General features: G+C 43.2%; 1 protein-coding gene across 8 annotated transcripts in view; it reads right to left on the reverse strand.

The window, feature by feature from the left end:
• Positions 1-16,960, reverse strand: part of VPS13D (vacuolar protein sorting 13 homolog D) — a 266,019-nt gene that overhangs the window by 234,734 nt on the left and 14,325 nt on the right. For 6 of the 8 annotated variants that reach the window (XR_011247486.1, XR_011247485.1, XR_011247487.1 and 3 more), the window contains exons 4-14: positions 14,831-15,021; positions 14,657-14,737; positions 11,748-11,864; positions 8,577-8,681; positions 7,333-7,503; positions 6,841-6,941; positions 5,570-5,738; positions 3,055-3,156; positions 2,721-2,922; positions 1,518-1,718; positions 201-331 (exon numbers count right to left, since the gene is read on the reverse strand). Coding sequence is in view for 4 of the 8 variants with exons in the window: in XM_069544703.1 (XP_069400804.1) it covers positions 201-331; positions 1,518-1,718; positions 2,721-2,922; positions 3,055-3,156; positions 5,570-5,738; positions 6,841-6,941; positions 7,333-7,503; positions 8,577-8,681; positions 11,748-11,864; positions 14,657-14,737; positions 14,831-15,021 (1,571 nt within the window). In the remaining 4 variants the exon portion in view is untranslated. The remainder of the gene's footprint in view (positions 1-200; positions 332-1,517; positions 1,719-2,720; positions 2,923-3,054; positions 3,157-5,569; positions 5,739-6,840; positions 6,942-7,332; positions 7,504-8,576; positions 8,682-11,747; positions 11,865-14,656; positions 14,738-14,830; positions 15,022-16,960) is intronic. The other 2 variants (XM_069544704.1, XM_069544702.1) reach the window with 1 other exon arrangement.

A 16,960-nucleotide genomic window follows, 5' to 3' on the forward strand; every position in this document is an offset into this window, starting at 1 on the left:
GGGGGAAGCCACTGTCATAAATCCCACCAACACATGGTACCAAAATCAAAAAACTTATCTAACTCTAGTTGTATTCTGATCAGCGTGTCTCTCTCAAAATGATCAAATATCGGAACGAATCAAGTTAATACTACTAATCGCTTGCCTAAAACAGATGGCAATTCACCAACACCCTGGATGAATCATACAGCTATACGTACTGGATTAGGGAAGACCAGAAGAGGAAACATGGTTCCTTCCGTAGCCAGGTCTTGCAGAAAGAGTCCACCCAACCGGACTAAGAGCAAGGAGGAGTTTCTTCGAGGAAGAGATTCTGCTAGAAGTTTTACACCTACAGAAGATAAATGGTAAGAGCTGATACTATGCCATCATAGCCTTAAGTATTTTCAAAGTATTAGATATAATATTTTATAGTGAACTATCAGATATAATGAACTATTTCTCCTTCGAATTGGAACAAAATAACCCTACCTACATATCTATATGTCTACTTTTGTTCAGTTCAGTTGCTCAGTCGTGTCTGACTCTTTGCGACCCCATGGACTGCAGCATGCCAGGCTTTCCTGTCCACTGACATAAATTTGTAAGGAATATCAGAAGCTTTCCAACACAATGAATTTTAAACAGAGCACTTCTTAATTTAGTTCAAACCATCTGCTAGTTCACACTAAGTTTATGACTTCTCAGCTCTCAAGATTACAAAGTCAAAGCCAGTCAAAAACTGGCTTTTTTTTTTGGTCACTTGCCTTTAAACTACTCACAGACCTCAGATAAATGCCTATTTTATGAACTACAATAAATCTATTTGCGAGAAGACATAACTAACATCTGGGCATTTATTTACGTACTTTCAATTCAAATCCACAAAAAGAAGTCAAAATTTTTTCATTATTTGCAGATTCCATATTTGCGAATTCACCTACTCACTAAAATTTACTGTAACCCCAAAAATAATACATTCACAGTGCTCTGCAGACATGTGCAGAGCAGCAAAAAATTCAAGTCACCTGAAGTGCGTGTTTCCAGCTAAAGCTGAACAAGGCAACACTCTGCCTTCTTGTTTCAGCTCATACCAGTGCCCTTATCATGACCTAATTAGCGGAAATTTTTGGCATTTTTGTGCTTTTTGTTTTAGTGATTTCACTGTTTAAGAGGGCCCCCAAGCACAGTGCAGGAGCACTGTGTCTTACAGAGGAAATACATATAGTAGATAACCTTCACTCAGACATCAGTCACAGTGTCAGTGTCGCTGGCCATGAGATCCATTAACAAATCAACAACATGTATTAAACAAGGTGTCATCAAACACACACACACAGAGAACAACATTATGTATTGATCCACTGATGAATGTGATCACCAAATGCTTACAGACAACCTAACCTTGTGCTCCCCAGGGGCCATGACTCAGTACCCATGGCAACTTTCTGCAACAGAACTACCGCAAATACCGAGACTCAAGTGGACACTGGTGTCTGGGGAGATAGAGAGCATCAGGAAGCATCTTGGGGCAGCACCTGAAAACTCAAGCTGCATGAAAGCACTCTGGTTCATCTGGGGAGCCCCTTGCTCCTGGTGCAGCAGAGTCACAGTCCCTCGCTGCAGCTGCAAGTTCAGTTTCGCAAAGACGTGGTCTCGCTTTGTGTACGTGTTCATACAGGAGGCATCTGCAGTAGGGTCAAAAAACTCCTCGGAGCCTGAACATGTGGAAGAAGAGGCTTTAAGAAAACACATGGGAAAGTTTACAAAGCACTGATGGCAGTCTCAATGATATGACATAACATCTCCCTTTTAGGAAAGAACTCCAAAGTCAAGGGTGACTTTTATTCACCAACATGAAATGACTCTAACTGCCTTATAAGGGCTCTGATCAACTTACTGTCAAATGAGGGGCAATGTCAAATGCATGACAAACTACAGCCTAAGGCAGCAATGCCCAACACGGCGCAATGCTCTATCCACTGCACTGTCCACATGGTGGCCACTAACCACAAGAGGCTCTGAGCACTGTGGCTCATGTGGCTAGCCAACTGAGGAAGTGAATTTTTCATTTTATCTGAATAAATTTAAATAGCCATTTGTGACTGCGGCTACCATACTGGACAGCCTGGGTCTAAAGGGTGACTCTGGACTGGTATTCAAGCCCTCAGGGTTTCAAACTTTTTTTACTGGATCAGATTCTCTTAACAATCACTGCCACTCAGATCTGTTTGAAACCATGTAAATATTCAAATTCAGTAATGGAGTTGTAAACAAAGTATCTCTTAAAACCTACTCTCAGGCTTCACTGAGGTCCAGTAGTAAAGAATCTGCCTGCCAATGCAAGAGACACAGGCTTGATCCCTGTTCTGGGAAGATCCCACATGCTGCAGAGCAACTAAGCCCATGGGCCACAACTACTGAGCCTGTGCTCTAGAGCCCAGGAACTGGAACTACCGGGCCCACGTGCCACAACTACTGAAGCCCATGAGCCGAAACTAGATAAAAGCCCACACAGCAACAAAGGTTCAGCACAGCCAAATATAAATAAAGAAAATTATTTTTTTTTAAATCTCTCTCTGCCTCTATAAACATGAGATAAACTATTACAAATGTCTACCTTTTTTTTTTAATTTGAAATATACCATGGGCCAGTTTCCCAAATAATAGGTGAACCATGAACCAAGTGTCTCCCTTCACTGTAATCAAGAAGGACACATGAAAGCCAGCTCCCGCCTTACCCAGGATCTCCTCCGGAGTCCACTGCTCCTGCGGCTCAGCCATCAGGCCCTCCACTGGCTTCCCTTCAGGGCTCTGCTGCCCGTACCAGCCACCCCAGCCGGGAAACCAGGACTGAAGGTACTGCAGCATCCCGCTGCCTCCCCCGGGGCCTGGGTCTCCAGGAGAGTCTCCCAGAGGATCCAGCTGAGGCTCCCGTAGGCTCTGTGTCAATCAGAAATGAGCACACATGAGGACCAAAGAGACAGGGCATGAGGTGCCACTCCTCGTTCTCTGTGCCCCCAGAAGCACTCAGCATGCTGCGTGTGACACAGCTTCTCTCGGAGGGTCTCCTACCTCTGCCAGTTCTTCCTGCTTGTGAAACCGTTCATGCACCAGTTCACGCAAAATCTTCAGTTCCTCAAAGCTCTGCTCCTCTTCAATCCGATACATTTCCTCCTGTTCGGGTGAAGAAAACAGGTGTCAGGGCTGCAGAGAAAGTGGACACCATCATGAACCCATCCAGTACTAAAGGAACCCCCCTGGCCCCCAATGTTTCCAATGCTTCCAAGGCCCAAAAACCATGAAGATAAACAGTGAGTTCCATAACTGCTAAGCTTCTGGTTCAAACAGCTTTTCCATATAACCCGGGTAGACCCTACCTGTACTCTGAGACTAACGGGAAGTGCAGAGAGAGCAGAGTGGTATTGAGCTGTTAACAAGTACGTGAAGGACAAGTGTTGCTGGACTAGCTCATCTTTGCTCCGCAAAGGCAGTTTATAAAGTGCTTAACATGGTGTTACCTCAACTGATTCAAGTTGGTGGCTGGTTGTTAACCTTCCCGAGTCAGAGGAGGAAACTAAGGACCTAGTTTACACAGTAAGTGTGCAGGCCTCCAGCTTCTTTATGTTTCATGTGGGACATTAGCAAGGAAGTGGTCGTTTTCATTTGTTTCATGCTAATTAGGAAAGAACAACAGTGGCCAGCGACACACAAAGATGTGGAGGAAAGCAGAGTCAGCTCTCCTAAGCTGTTTCTTGAAAGTGAAAGTTGTTAGTCGCTTAGTGGTGTCGGACTCTGCGTCCCTATGGACTATAGCCCACCAGGCCCCTCTGTCTATGGGATTCTCCCGGCAAGAATATTGACTGGAGTGGGTTGTCATTCCCTGCTCCAGCGGATCGTCCCAACCCAGGGATGGAACCTGGGTCTTCTGTACTGCACGTGGATTCTCTACCATCTGAGCCACCAGGGAAGCCTTACACCCTGCCACTAAGGAAAAGGAGATTATACATGTTTACTTGTTCACCTCAGTTGTAATTCAGATTTTCCCTTGCTCCATGTCTTTCCCTATGCCTTTAAGAAAACTATCTGAAACAAAAGGTCTGGTTTATTCCATCCTTTTATTAAGGCTTCTATGTCAGTAACCACGCCCGACACTCACGAAAGAAGCACTAGCAGAGTGGGTCATACCTCAGGGTGCTGGCAAGATAGGTGAGAACACCCAAGGATGCACCATTGCCACTGGTTACCACAATGGGGTGCTCTCACAGGATGAATGTGTTCCCCCAATATGTGCATGTTGAGGCCTTAATCCTCAACGTGACAGGATCTGAAAGTGGAGCCCATGGGAGGTGAACAGGTTTAGATGAGGTGATGAGGACAGGACCATCATTATGGGACTAGTTCCCTTGTAGGAAGGGAAAGACAAACAGCTCTCTCTCTGCCCAAGAAAGGCCAGGTGAGCACACAGGGAGAAGGCAGATGCCCATAAACCAGGAAGATGGTCTTCCCCAAGAACCAAATCTACTGGCACCTCGATCATGGAATTTCAGCCTCCAGAACTGTGAGAAGTAAACATCCACCATTTAAAGCGCCCCACCCTGTGGAATGTTGTTATAGCAGCCCAAGCTAAGACAGGTGCTGCTGCTGCTGCTAAGTCGCTTCAGTCATGTCCGACTCTGTGCGACCCCAGAGACGGCAGCCCACCAGGCTCCCCCGTCCCTGGGATTCTCCAGGCAAGAACACTGGAGTGGATTGCCATTTCCTTCTCCAATGCATGAAAGTGAAAATTGAAAGTGAAGTCGCTCAGTCGTGTCTGACTCTTAGCGACCTTAGGACTGCAGCCCACCAGGCTCCTCCGCCCATGGGATTTGCCAGGCAAGAGTACGGAGTGGGGTGCCATTGCCTTCTCCAAAGACAGGTGCTAAAGGGACGCTTAGAAATGTTTACTAAAGAGAGTTAATTGAGACAATCCCCAGGCCAAAATTAGTCTAAATTGCTATTACAAAAACTGATGCTCACAAAACCAAAACAAATCAAGGAGGAAAACACTCCCCACTGCCCTTCCTGAGGAGACAGAGGAGACAGACTGGAACTAGAGGAAGCTCCAGGAGTGGAGCTTCCTGCAGGTCTCTGGTCCTGCAGGTACTGAAACTGGAGCTGGCCTTCCCCTTGCTGCACACCCTCGGCCTAGGCTCTACCCCTAAAACTCCAGAGTCCATCGAGTCAGTCGCGATTAGGAAAAATGTGAAGAAAAGAGTTAGGATCAGGTGTTTGACACAAGTGACTAGATGCAGAGTCTCTCTGGGCCTTGCACAGAGAGCCAGGAGACCTGGCGGGACCATGGCCCCTTTTCCTTCCTCCCAACCCATGGGCCAGCTCCCCTCTAACAACAGAAGATGGAGAAAGCTTCCTGCAGAGGCAAAACCCAGCCTTCTAAGTAGCTCTCACCCTAGTAAGGCCAACTTTATCCTAAAAAACTACGATCCCAAACAAAGACTTTTATTTCTTCACAGACTCCATTTTCTTCAGTCTTGAAGAGACATTCTTACCCTCTGAGTGGAGACGAGAAACGTGAGACAACACCCCTTACCTTGTCATCTGCAGATAGCAAGCCTCCTCTCAACATGGTGAAGTACTTGTCGGTATAAGACACGGCGTCACGGGCCCGGCCCAACAAGAAGCCCCATGTGCAGCGCTTCCTCTGCTCCCGGATCTCATGCAGGTTGGCATTCAAAGCGAAATACCACCACTCTCGGCAGCTGAAACATTTCATAGCCATCTAGTTACTTACAGCAAAAGCAATGAAAATGCTATCAACCCAAGGCGATCCATAGCACACTACTCCCATTCTGGACATCTCTTGTCGGCCATCACCTTATGCTTCAAATTCAAATAATATTAGGCTAACTTCAACCTGTGGGGAAAGCTAATCTACTACATCCTCGATGGATACACCAATAATAGTACATTACTCAATTGGTCTGAATGACCCATGACATCAGCCTCTCCCACTGACAGACAATCAAGTGATGGCTTTACAGTAAACCCCATTGTAAGATAATCAGCAAGGATTTGACTGTTAAATGGAAGACTTCAGGAAAGACTGGAAATACACAGGACCTTTAAAAAAGGTTTAATATATTGATTGGTCAAGTTGAGCACATCTACATGAAAACATTTATTTATCCTATGTGCTTGGTAAGTCACTTCAGCCATGTTTGACTCTTTGTGATGCTTTGGACATTTATGCTACAGATGTCATCAAGTGTATTACATAAATGCTGACTAAACTGGTTAGGAGAAAAGATACAAGGGAGTAGGTTCAAGAGTGCTACAAACTATTTACCACACAGTCAGATCCCACCAGAGCAAGGCTAGTCTCCTTGCTACATGAGACTGAGTTGTTGCTGTTGTTCAGTTGCTAAATTGTATTCCACTCTTTGCAACCCCATGGACTGTAACCCACCAGGCTCCTCTGTCCATCAAGTTCTCCATGCAAAAATACTAGACAGGGTTGCCATTTCCTTCTCCCAGACCAGCAATCGAACCTGAGTCTCCTGTGTCTCCTGCACTGGGCTGGAAGATTCCTTACCACTGAACCACCAAGGAAACCTACCTGAGACTGAGAGGACCTTCTAAATTCCACTATGCTTGACCTAAGAGTAAACCCATGACACCAGAGATACACAATAGCATGATAACAATGATAACAGAAATGGCATTTTAAAAACCAGAAAAATCGACTATACTTTCATCTTCAACCATGTGAAAAAGACAGTGAGGCACATTTCTGATCTATATACAAAAAAGAACATGCTAGAAAATGCATTCCACACACAACACTTAATTGACAAGCCTTACTTCTCAGACACGGCCACTTTGGGTTTCCATTTTCGGAACTTCACCTGCCTCTCCTTTCGCTCCAGCTCCTTGAGGAATTCCATGATTTGCCGGTACTGCAGCTTTTTATTAGAAGTTAAGCAGTACAAGGTTAGAACTGGTTTATTTCTTTTGCTCAGTAAAGACATTACACATCACAGGGACAAGTCATACCAGTCAACCCAGTGAGCTGAAATCCAGTACCAACTGCAAGACCAAACTCCAGCACTATGCAGCATGTCTCTCTGAACACTATCAGCTAAGTACACAGATCCACTGGCTCTCTTATGCTCTTCGTTCAGCACTTAAAAACATCAAATCAAACTAACCTGAGACACACCCAACCCAAACGTATAAAGACAGTGGGTTCTGCATCCACCATAGCTTGGTCTCATACGCACTTCCTTTCCCACGAGGGGACCCTTCATCAACACCCCAGTTACCAGCAGACAGTGACAGAAAGGTGGAGGGTACCTGAGAGAGTTTCAAGGGAATGGTTTCCAGGTGAATATCACATTCGATTCGGGGAGTGTGCCGAGAGCGCAGAGGCTCTTTGGAGCAGTTTCTCTTCAGAAGAGCAGATGCACACACGGGCTCCAAGATGTAGTGATGGTCACGACTCTCCATGCTCCTGTCCATGGCCTCCTGAGTGTCACAAGGATGGCTGTCATTACAGCAGATGTTTCCCAGATCGAGTCACCTGGTGCAATGTTGTCTAATCTACAGCATATGACATCAGAACCCAAAAGCAGGAGAAAACTGGGAATCTAAAGCTCTTCAGCATTTTTAAATTTGCATTTATATTGCTTACAGGTAATACATTCACACAGTTTAAAATTTTAAAGGCAAAAAAAGTGAAATCTCTCCTTCTTACTCCTTCTTTCAGTCACCCAGGGACCCTATTCTGAGGCAACCAATGACACCAGTTTCTTACATATTCCACCAGAGGCATTCTGTACAGATTCAGGCAAATGCATAACTTTTTGATTTTTAAAACCAGTCTTACACAGAAGGTATACATGCTTTTTTACCCTAGTTTTTGAGACTTAATACTATGTCTTAAAGACTATTATGTATTCATTATAAAGATCTGTGCCCTTTATTTTTTATAGATGCATACTCTTCTACTGTATGAATGCACAGCATTTATTTAATCAAATTGGCAAAACAAAAACCATTCTGTACAACAGCATGCAAGGATAATCGTGGTTGAGGGAAATATGAGAACTTTCTCTCCATTTCACTTAAAACCACCTACAATTTCTTCACAAAAAGATTAAACTGAGATTTTTTTCTAAATATCCTTCACAAATGGTAATATTTTACATCCAATGATTTACAATGACATTCTAAGTATTCTTAAAGGAATGCCACCAAAGGTGAAATTTCAACATAAAACATAGTAAGAAGTCTCTTCTTAAGGGTCACTGAAAACCTCGGTGCACAAGAGAGCCGAGAACACTAGTGCGTTAGGCGCCTGCAGCTGAACACCATCCAACAGAAGCATACGCAGCAACACTGCTAAATCTTAAAGACGGAGCTTTAGATGAAAAAAGAAAACAAATCTATAATACTCATACATACTCAACAATGGATGCCAAGGAGGGAAAGCAGGTGGGAACAGGAACAGAGACACAGAGAACAAAACCCTACATGGCCATGATCCTACACACTTTATTGCTGTGCTGTGTTATAAGAGAGCCCTGCCAGAATCATACCTGTAACTCCACCTGAGGCAAATCCCCCAATAAAGTGCAATCGACATCCCAATAGATGCTAAACTCTGCCACATCTAATTGCTTTTTCCGCATTAATTTCTGTACCTGAGGGAAGACAGGGAAGAAAGCGTGATTCTTTATTCACGAATCTATTCATTCATTCAACAGGCCATTAGTGACGAATCACACATAGGACACTTTGCAAGGTGCTGAGGTTACACAACAATGAAAACACGGTTCTGCTCTTAAAGAGTTCAGAATCTAGCTAAATGGAAACACAAACATGTGAACAAATGTAATTAAGCAGAGGAAAGCAGAGGAAGAATATGTAAGACGCTACAAGCAAACAACTAAAAAATACCACTGGGCAGATCAGTATCAAAAGCTGTGTATGTTTCAGACAGAGGGTAGAAGGGAAGGTTTGGGACACATTGCAAGGAATGGGGCCAATGACACAATAGGCTCCACTGCTTCAAAGGACAGAGAATACATCTGTGTAACTGAAGCGTTGCGTTCAGGGGTGGGGCAGTACTGGACACGTATAGCCACACACACAAGGAGTGGCGAGGTACTTGAGTATTGAGAAAAGTAGGTTGGAGTGTTACTAGGTGTACTAGGTTGAAAAGCTCCCCCTGCACCCCACAAAATTCGTGTTGTCCCAAAACCTGTGAGTGGGGGAACTTACTCGGAAATAGGGTCATCACAGATGTAATCAGATTAAAATAAGGTCATACTAACCAGAGAGGAAAACAAAAAATACCTAGAGAAAATGCAAGGACAACAATCCAAAACCGACAAGATGAAGCAAAAGCAGTTCTAAGAGGGAAGTTTATAGCAATACAATCTTACCTCAAGAAACAAGAAAAATCTCAAATAAACAACCTAACCTCTCACCTAAAACAATTAGAGAAAAAAGATCAATATGGCTTTTATTGTATTTTATATGATTAAAACTCAACTTTTTGTGAAAAAAGAAAATAAGGTCATCTATATTGGGATAGACCCTGAACAATATGTTTTTTCATTGTATTTTATTTTATATGATTAAAACTGAACTTTTTGTGAAAAAAAAGTAAGGTCATCTATATTGGGATAGACCCTGAACAATATGTTTTTTCATTGTATTTTATTTTATATGATTAAAACTGTCGAATTCTTTGTGGGAAAAAAAAAGGTCATAGAAGATTGGGGTGGGCCCTAATCTAATCACTGGTGTCCTTAAAAGAAGAGAAAACAGACACACACAGGGAGAAGGCCATGTGAAAACAGAGGCAGAGACTGGAGTGATGTACCCAAAGCCAAGGCAACCACGGGAAGCAAGGAGAGATGCAGGGGACAGTTTCTCCCTCAGAGTCTCCAGGAGGAACCAACTCTGCCAGCACCTTGACCTTGGACTCTGGCCTCCAGCAGTGAAGAAACCATCTAGTTTGTGGTTAATTTGTTATCTAGCCCTAGGAAACCGATACAGTAAGAAGTCTGTCACACCAAGGAGTTTGGATGTCACACCTGAAGGGACACAAAACCACCGAGGGCTTTGCTGTAGACATGTGCAGGGACCAGCTATGTGTTTTAGAAAGAGAACCCTGGCAACAGTGCAAGGTGGAGCTCCCCTCTACCCCAAATGGAGTCAAGAGTTTGTCAAGATAACAAGCAAGTCTGCAAAATCAAGCTACAGTTCAGGAACACAGCGACACTTGAACAACTTGGGAGTTACGGGTGTCAACCCTCCTGGCAGTCAAAAATCCTCATATAACTTTCTGCTCAGCCCTCCTATTCATGGTTCTGCCCTGGAGGATCATGTGATACTGTGGTTATGTTTTTAAAAAGAAGTCTGTGGACAAGTGGACCCACAGTATTCAAACCCATCTTGATGGAGGATCCACTGCACCTGGTTGCTCTGAGCAGGGCACCTCCACCCTCAAGCAGCCACCTCCACTTGCCCCTGTGTCCTGTACAAACACCATCACTCTCCTCTGGATGCCAGGACGTGGGAAAGGCTGAGAAGCCCTGGCATAGGGCGAATCAAGAGCCTGGGACAGAAGTGAGGCGGGGTCGAAAGTCAGGAGCTTACTGACTCAGGCAGAAGCTGACAGGATCCTAAGTCAGACAGTCGAAGTGAGGGGGAGTGGAAGAGCCATGTTTGAGACACCTTGCAGGGAAAACTGGTAGGACGCTGTGACCAATGGATACAGAAGCTGAGGAATAAGAAGTGAAGAAATGAGCACAGGCGTCTAAAGCCGAGTGTCATGGGTGAGAACACGTGGTCTGAAGCAAGGGAGGCAAACCTGTTCTGTAAAGGGCTCCCCAGAGTCCTCGGCTGTAGTACAGGATAACAGCGGTAGTGAAGAGTAACGAGAATTCAATGCGGAAAATCAAGTAAACCACTAAGAAGAGTGCCTGGCACAAGAAAGGGCTCAAAAGCCAGTTTTCATGTGTTTGTTTGTAACATGCAGTAACATGTCAGAGGAAATAAAGGAAAAAAGTTGGTTTCAGGGAAGCAAAATGAGCAGCTGGAATATAATGGGATCATTTTGATTATAACAAGCCTAAAATACCACAGGCTTCCATGATGGACCAGCAGTAAAGAACCCTCCTGCCAATGCAGGAGACACAGATTCAATGTCTGGGTTGGGAAGATCCCCTAAAACAGGGCATGGCAAACCACTCCAGTATTCTTGCCTGAAGAACCCCATGGACAGAGGAGCCTGATGGGCTATAGTCCATGGGGTTGCATAAGAGTTGGACATGACTCAGTGACTAAACAAAATACCATAAAGGCGTCCCATAGGAAAAGACCCTGAATCTGAAGACCGGAAGAGGGGTGGAGAATGGCTTTCAAGATGTGGATGTCGTCGGCACATATTCCCAGGTGGCTGAAAAAACCCTGAAACAGAGTAAGTATACCCCGAGAGTGCACGTTAGGACAGAAGAAAATAAAAAATGAGATCCTTTCTGCACCTCAGTTTCTTCACGTGTAAAACGTGCCAACATTGATGGATGAGCAAAATAATGACAGGTCAGAGGAAATTAACACAAAAGACATCCACACCTGCCAAAGAACATGGAGAAAAAGATGGTGATCTCACAGAACACAAAAGGACTCAAGGCACAGCCCCAAATGCCCCAGACCTGGTGCTTTCTTCCCAGTTTGCAGGTGTATTTCATACTCACAGGCTCATTCATGGCATTTTGCATGGATACATTCTTAATGCAGATGCCAAATGCAAAAGGATGGGAAGGGTTGGTAACACCATCTTCAAAGCGCAAATGGACATCTTGAATTTTTAACTGCAGGAGGGAAAAAAACAATTAGACAATTGCGGCAGGTAGAGTACTATAAGCAGGGGTCAAACTGTGCTTGAGCCACTTAAGTAAACCACAGCAGGTATTTTACACAAACACACCCAATATTGGGTAAATATACCCAATACTCTAAGTTCCTAAGAGTTAGAATCACAAACTGGACATGAATGACATTTATTTTGATTAGTGCCAACTCAAGAAGAGAGTTAATGGTACTTCCATGGAATCATTTCAGAGAACACCTTAAACACTGAACTAAAGTAGTACCCACTGTATCTAGACAAATGGCCCGCCCTCTCTTATGATATCTTCATCTGGTCCCTGTGCCCTCAAACCTAGACACAGGAATACGAGCAGGGCATTTCCACTCTGACCTTATTTATTTCCCCGTGCCTCTAGAGCAGAGCTACTAAAAAAGCACTCTGCTTCAGTGAATTAAAAAATAACAGACCGTGAAAAGATCACTCATAGAATGGGAGAAAACACTTGCAAGTCATGTGTGTCTGATAGGGACGAGAATCCAGAATATATAAAGAACTCTTACAACTCAACAGTAAAGAATTCATTTTTATAAATGGAAAAGGAGTTTGAATAGACGCTTCTCCAAAAGATAAACAAAAAGCCAATAAGCATCTGAAAAGATACTCAACAACATTAACCATTAAGGAAATGCAAATCTAAATCACACTGAGGTATCACTTTGTGCCCACTAATAAGGCTATTATTAAAAATCAGACAATAACAAGTGCTTGTCAGGATGTGGAAAAACTGAAATGTTCACACATTACCAGTGAAACTATAAAACTGTTCCTCAAAAAATTTAACATATAGTTACCATATGACACAACAGCTCCACTTTAGGTGTGTACTCAAAAGAAATGAAAACATGTTCACACAAAACCAGATACGTGAATGTTTACAACAGCAATATTCCTAAGAGCCAAACAGTGGGGACAACCCAAATGATAAAATGTGGCCCACCCTGAGAACCGCAAAAACTCTAGGTATGAACGTTCCATTCAAACACCTCCACTAAAAGACTTGAAACTTTAATGAAGGCTTCTAGCAGCCTCAGGCTGTGTCCCTGGAACAGACATTCCATCCCCTTCCTGAGTTCCTATGTGGAAAAGCTCAGGGCTATCTGCTCCAGCCAACATCTGACAATAGAGTACACCATCCCCCCCCCCCATTTCTTAGAGCATTTATCAAAAAGGGCTTACAGCTGTGAATCCTTTCGCTGTCCCTATGTGATGTATCTCCTACAACTCAAGGACCTAAAAGCCACTCCCTTGAAATGCAATCATCAGGAAGAAAGGGGTTCCTGTCGCCCATCTCTATGGAAGAAGAGAAGTCCAGCTAGCAAATACAGCTGACCTAATCACATCCACACTAACCAACCCTTTGTAATTTTCCTCCAGTGCCCTGCCCACCCCACCCCCACCAACATACACATACACACCCTCATTCTCCCTTTAAAACATCTGGTCACCTCTGTACAAGTTGGAATGGAGCCCTACTCTTTCCCCTACTGTCAGGAGTCACTGAATAAAGTCTGTTTTCACCACTTTAACTTCACTCCAGCTTTGTTCATCTTTGGCAATCCATACAATGGAATATATTATTTAGTCATAAAAGGAATAAAGTACTGATACATGCCACAACATGGATGAACCTTGGGAGCATTATGCTAAAAAGCCAGATGCAAAAGGCCACGTAGTGTACAGCTCCACTGATATGAAATGTCCAGACTGCACAAATCCATAAAGTACATTAGTGGTTGCAGGGGGCTGGAGGAGAGGGGAATTTAAAGTGGTTGCTAGTTAGGTATAGAGCATCTTTGAGGAATAATGAAAATATTCTGGAATTAGACAGTGGTGATCAATGCTCAACTTTGCAAATATATGAAAAAACACTAGTTTGTACACTTTAAAATTATAAACTTTATGGTATGTGAGCTAAACTCAAAGTTATTATTAAAAATAAAGTTAAAATAATGACAATATCTAAAAAATCAATGAGATAAATAACTACCTGAAAAAGAATTCAAAGCAGTCACCTCAAATGTACTGATCTTTTTACCAATGTTACCAAAGTTATGAATCCAGCAACCTCAGACTGCATTCTGGGGAGGAGTGGGACACCTTAAAAAAAAATGTGGGCTGTCACATGGCATTGCATGAAAACCCTGGAGTTGGTAAGTATGGGCTGATTCTTATGACACTCCTGAAAATTAGTGTGAACCCTATTCTTGGTTTTGAGGACAAAACAAAATGGTAATTAAAGCAGAAAATATGGCCAGTGGCCCAAGCACTATAACTCATCACACGGCCCCAGACTCGGCGGTGAGACAGTTGTTCACAACACACTATATAATCAACTGGAAACCATATCCAACAGCTCTTCTTGTCCAGAAGAAGAAACTGAGACCAGAGAGATAAAGTGATTTGCCCTGCAACCAGATAGGATCTGTCTTCTCAGGAGGTATATCCTTCAGCAAGTGGCGTTCCCATATTCAAAAAGAAAATGAAGTGAAATGTCAGTGATATTAAAACGCCTACTCACACTAACTGAAGCAAGAAAAACCTGTGTGTGACTCACTTTTCAGGTTCTCCCTCCAACACCACCTAGGAAAAGGCACACCTGCGCCGTCAGCATTCTCTGCAGACACTCTGTGATCAGTTACACCCACGAGAATCCAGCAACCATGACATGAAACACATTTAAGCCTGAGCGGTCCCCTTTCGTGTTCATACTTTATAAAAGCCATTAGGACTTACTTCGATGTTCTCCACAATCCTCGTAACTACTGAGGCAGTGACTGAATACCAGTAAGACTCCCCTTTCTGCTGGCGTTCGTTCTACAAAGGAAAGAGCTGGTGTTAGAATCCAGGGCTTTGCTGATTTCGAGTCTTACCACCACCACTCTCAGGCCAAGAGGATTTCTGCCTTGCCTTCCATTTTTCCTCCAGGGCCTGAAGGAGAGCTTTCTTGCGCTCCCTTTCCAGTAGCTTCTCCTTTTCATCATTGAAATCCTGTATTTTTTCAGGGGCTCCAATTAAATGAAGGCTGGAGATGGAGATCACCCAAGGGTCCACATGGGGGCGGTAGAAAGGAATCTGAAGGGTCACTTTCCCAATTAAGCCTGGGAAGAGGAAAGTCTTGTTAAATGTCTGACACGTGTTTAATTCTATTTTTCTGTATTCTTCAAGTGTCCTTTAAGGAGTATCATTATTTTTACCATTTACTTTTTAAGAAGACAAGCAGTCAGTTTTCCCACATGTGAAACAAATGCTACTAGGCTGAAAGCTATAAGAACAAAGGCACAAAAAGTAGAAGCTGGAACAAGGTCAGTGTAACTTTTTCATATCAAACGCAACATCTCTACTCTGGAAATTACCTCTTCCCCAATGGGACTATATCATAAATTTCCCTGGGGTTTCTTTCTCCCCATGGCACTTGCACAAGCCTGTGGGGACACAACTCATTTCTTTTTCATTATTAATTAGTTGGCTGATAGGTATTTACTAGGAGTTAACAGACTTACAATACACCCTATTTCGAACACAGCGACTGAAACATTGGTCATGTTGCGATGGAATTCTATCGAGAAGGAATTCTGACTCTTCATGAGACCTTGGACTGATAGGAGAGCTAAATGGCCTGGGAGAACCGTGACACATATTTCCCGAGTTCTACCATTTCTAGCCAAGCCTCCCAGAACACAAGGCTTCTTTAGCTTCAATTAATAAGAGGCAAGTCACCACCAAGGAGTAAAGCATGAGAGCATGTGAACTATCTGACCTAAGGGATCTCTCAGAGATCCACACAGCCCAACTAACAGTCTACCTCGGAAAGTAGAACATTAGCAGAGTGTGATCATGCCTGCCTACGATCTAGAATTTGAGCAAGAGCAAACTGTTATATTTAAGATAAAAGAGTATCATTGACACCAAGTGATCAGCTGTGTAATCCAGTAACAAATGAAGATATATGTCACAACAAATAATGAAAAAATAATTTTGGCTTTATCTAGAAAAATCAAAGTCAGTTCTTACATTTAATAAAATTTATATTATAACCTGAAACCATACACCAATGTTCACAACAAAGAATTCTAACAATAATTAGTGCACAGTTGCAATTCTAATCTTAACTAATTGGGAGGACAATTATATGACAGCAAAATATGACTTCTGCTACATTCCATTTTGGCAGAGCAAGCATAACAAGGGTCATTTTTGCCAAAACATTAGAAAACATCAATTTTCCCTAAAAGCCTCTCTTAATCCTTTGATATTCAATTAAGAACTCTTTGGCAGTATCGACCATGTCATCATTCTTGAGAGTTTCTTTCAGATTCTAACTTGTCACTGCCTTTGCTTGTGACTCTGGCAGTTTACCCATGACTTGAGTTAACTTCAAGAAAGCCTAAATCTCTTGCAAATTTTCCATTTATTTCACCTAGCAACTGATTTACATTGTACATACACTTTATTGTAATATATGTACCCTCAAAATAAGGGAAAGACTGACTGACATCAACAGGCTACTGGTCAACGACAAGCAGTGTATAAAGAGGGACTAATTTTATGCGTGGTCACTTAATAGAGAATATTTTTATTCTGTGACAATTCTTGTTTCTTTACCAAATCTAGTAACTGCAAAACTCCAATAATACTTGCAAACGTTAACTGAGTGTGCTGGGCACTATACTGAGTAATTTTAATGCATTAACTCGGGTATTCCTCTCAACCACCCTACGATGTAACTACGATCGTCCCATCTTAAAGATGAGGAAGCACACACAGAGCTGTGAGGGAACTGCCCCAAAGTCACACAGCCAGAAAATGGCAGATATGGAATAGAAACCCAAGCATACTGTTCCCGAGCCCACCTTTCAATCAAAAGAGTCAACTGTCTCTCAGTAATATATAAAACCTGTGTGCTGTGCTCGGTCACTTCAGGCATGTCTGACTCTTCGTGATCCCATGGACTGCACCCCACCAGGCTCCTCTGTCCATGGGATCCTCCGCTGGAATGGGTAGCCATTCCCTGCTCCAGGGATCTCACCGACCCAGGGA

The sequence above is a fragment of the Ovis canadensis genome, chromosome 12 (genome assembly GCF_042477335.2).
Source record: "Ovis canadensis isolate MfBH-ARS-UI-01 breed Bighorn chromosome 12, ARS-UI_OviCan_v2, whole genome shotgun sequence".
Lineage (NCBI taxonomy): Eukaryota > Metazoa > Chordata > Mammalia > Artiodactyla > Bovidae > Ovis > Ovis canadensis.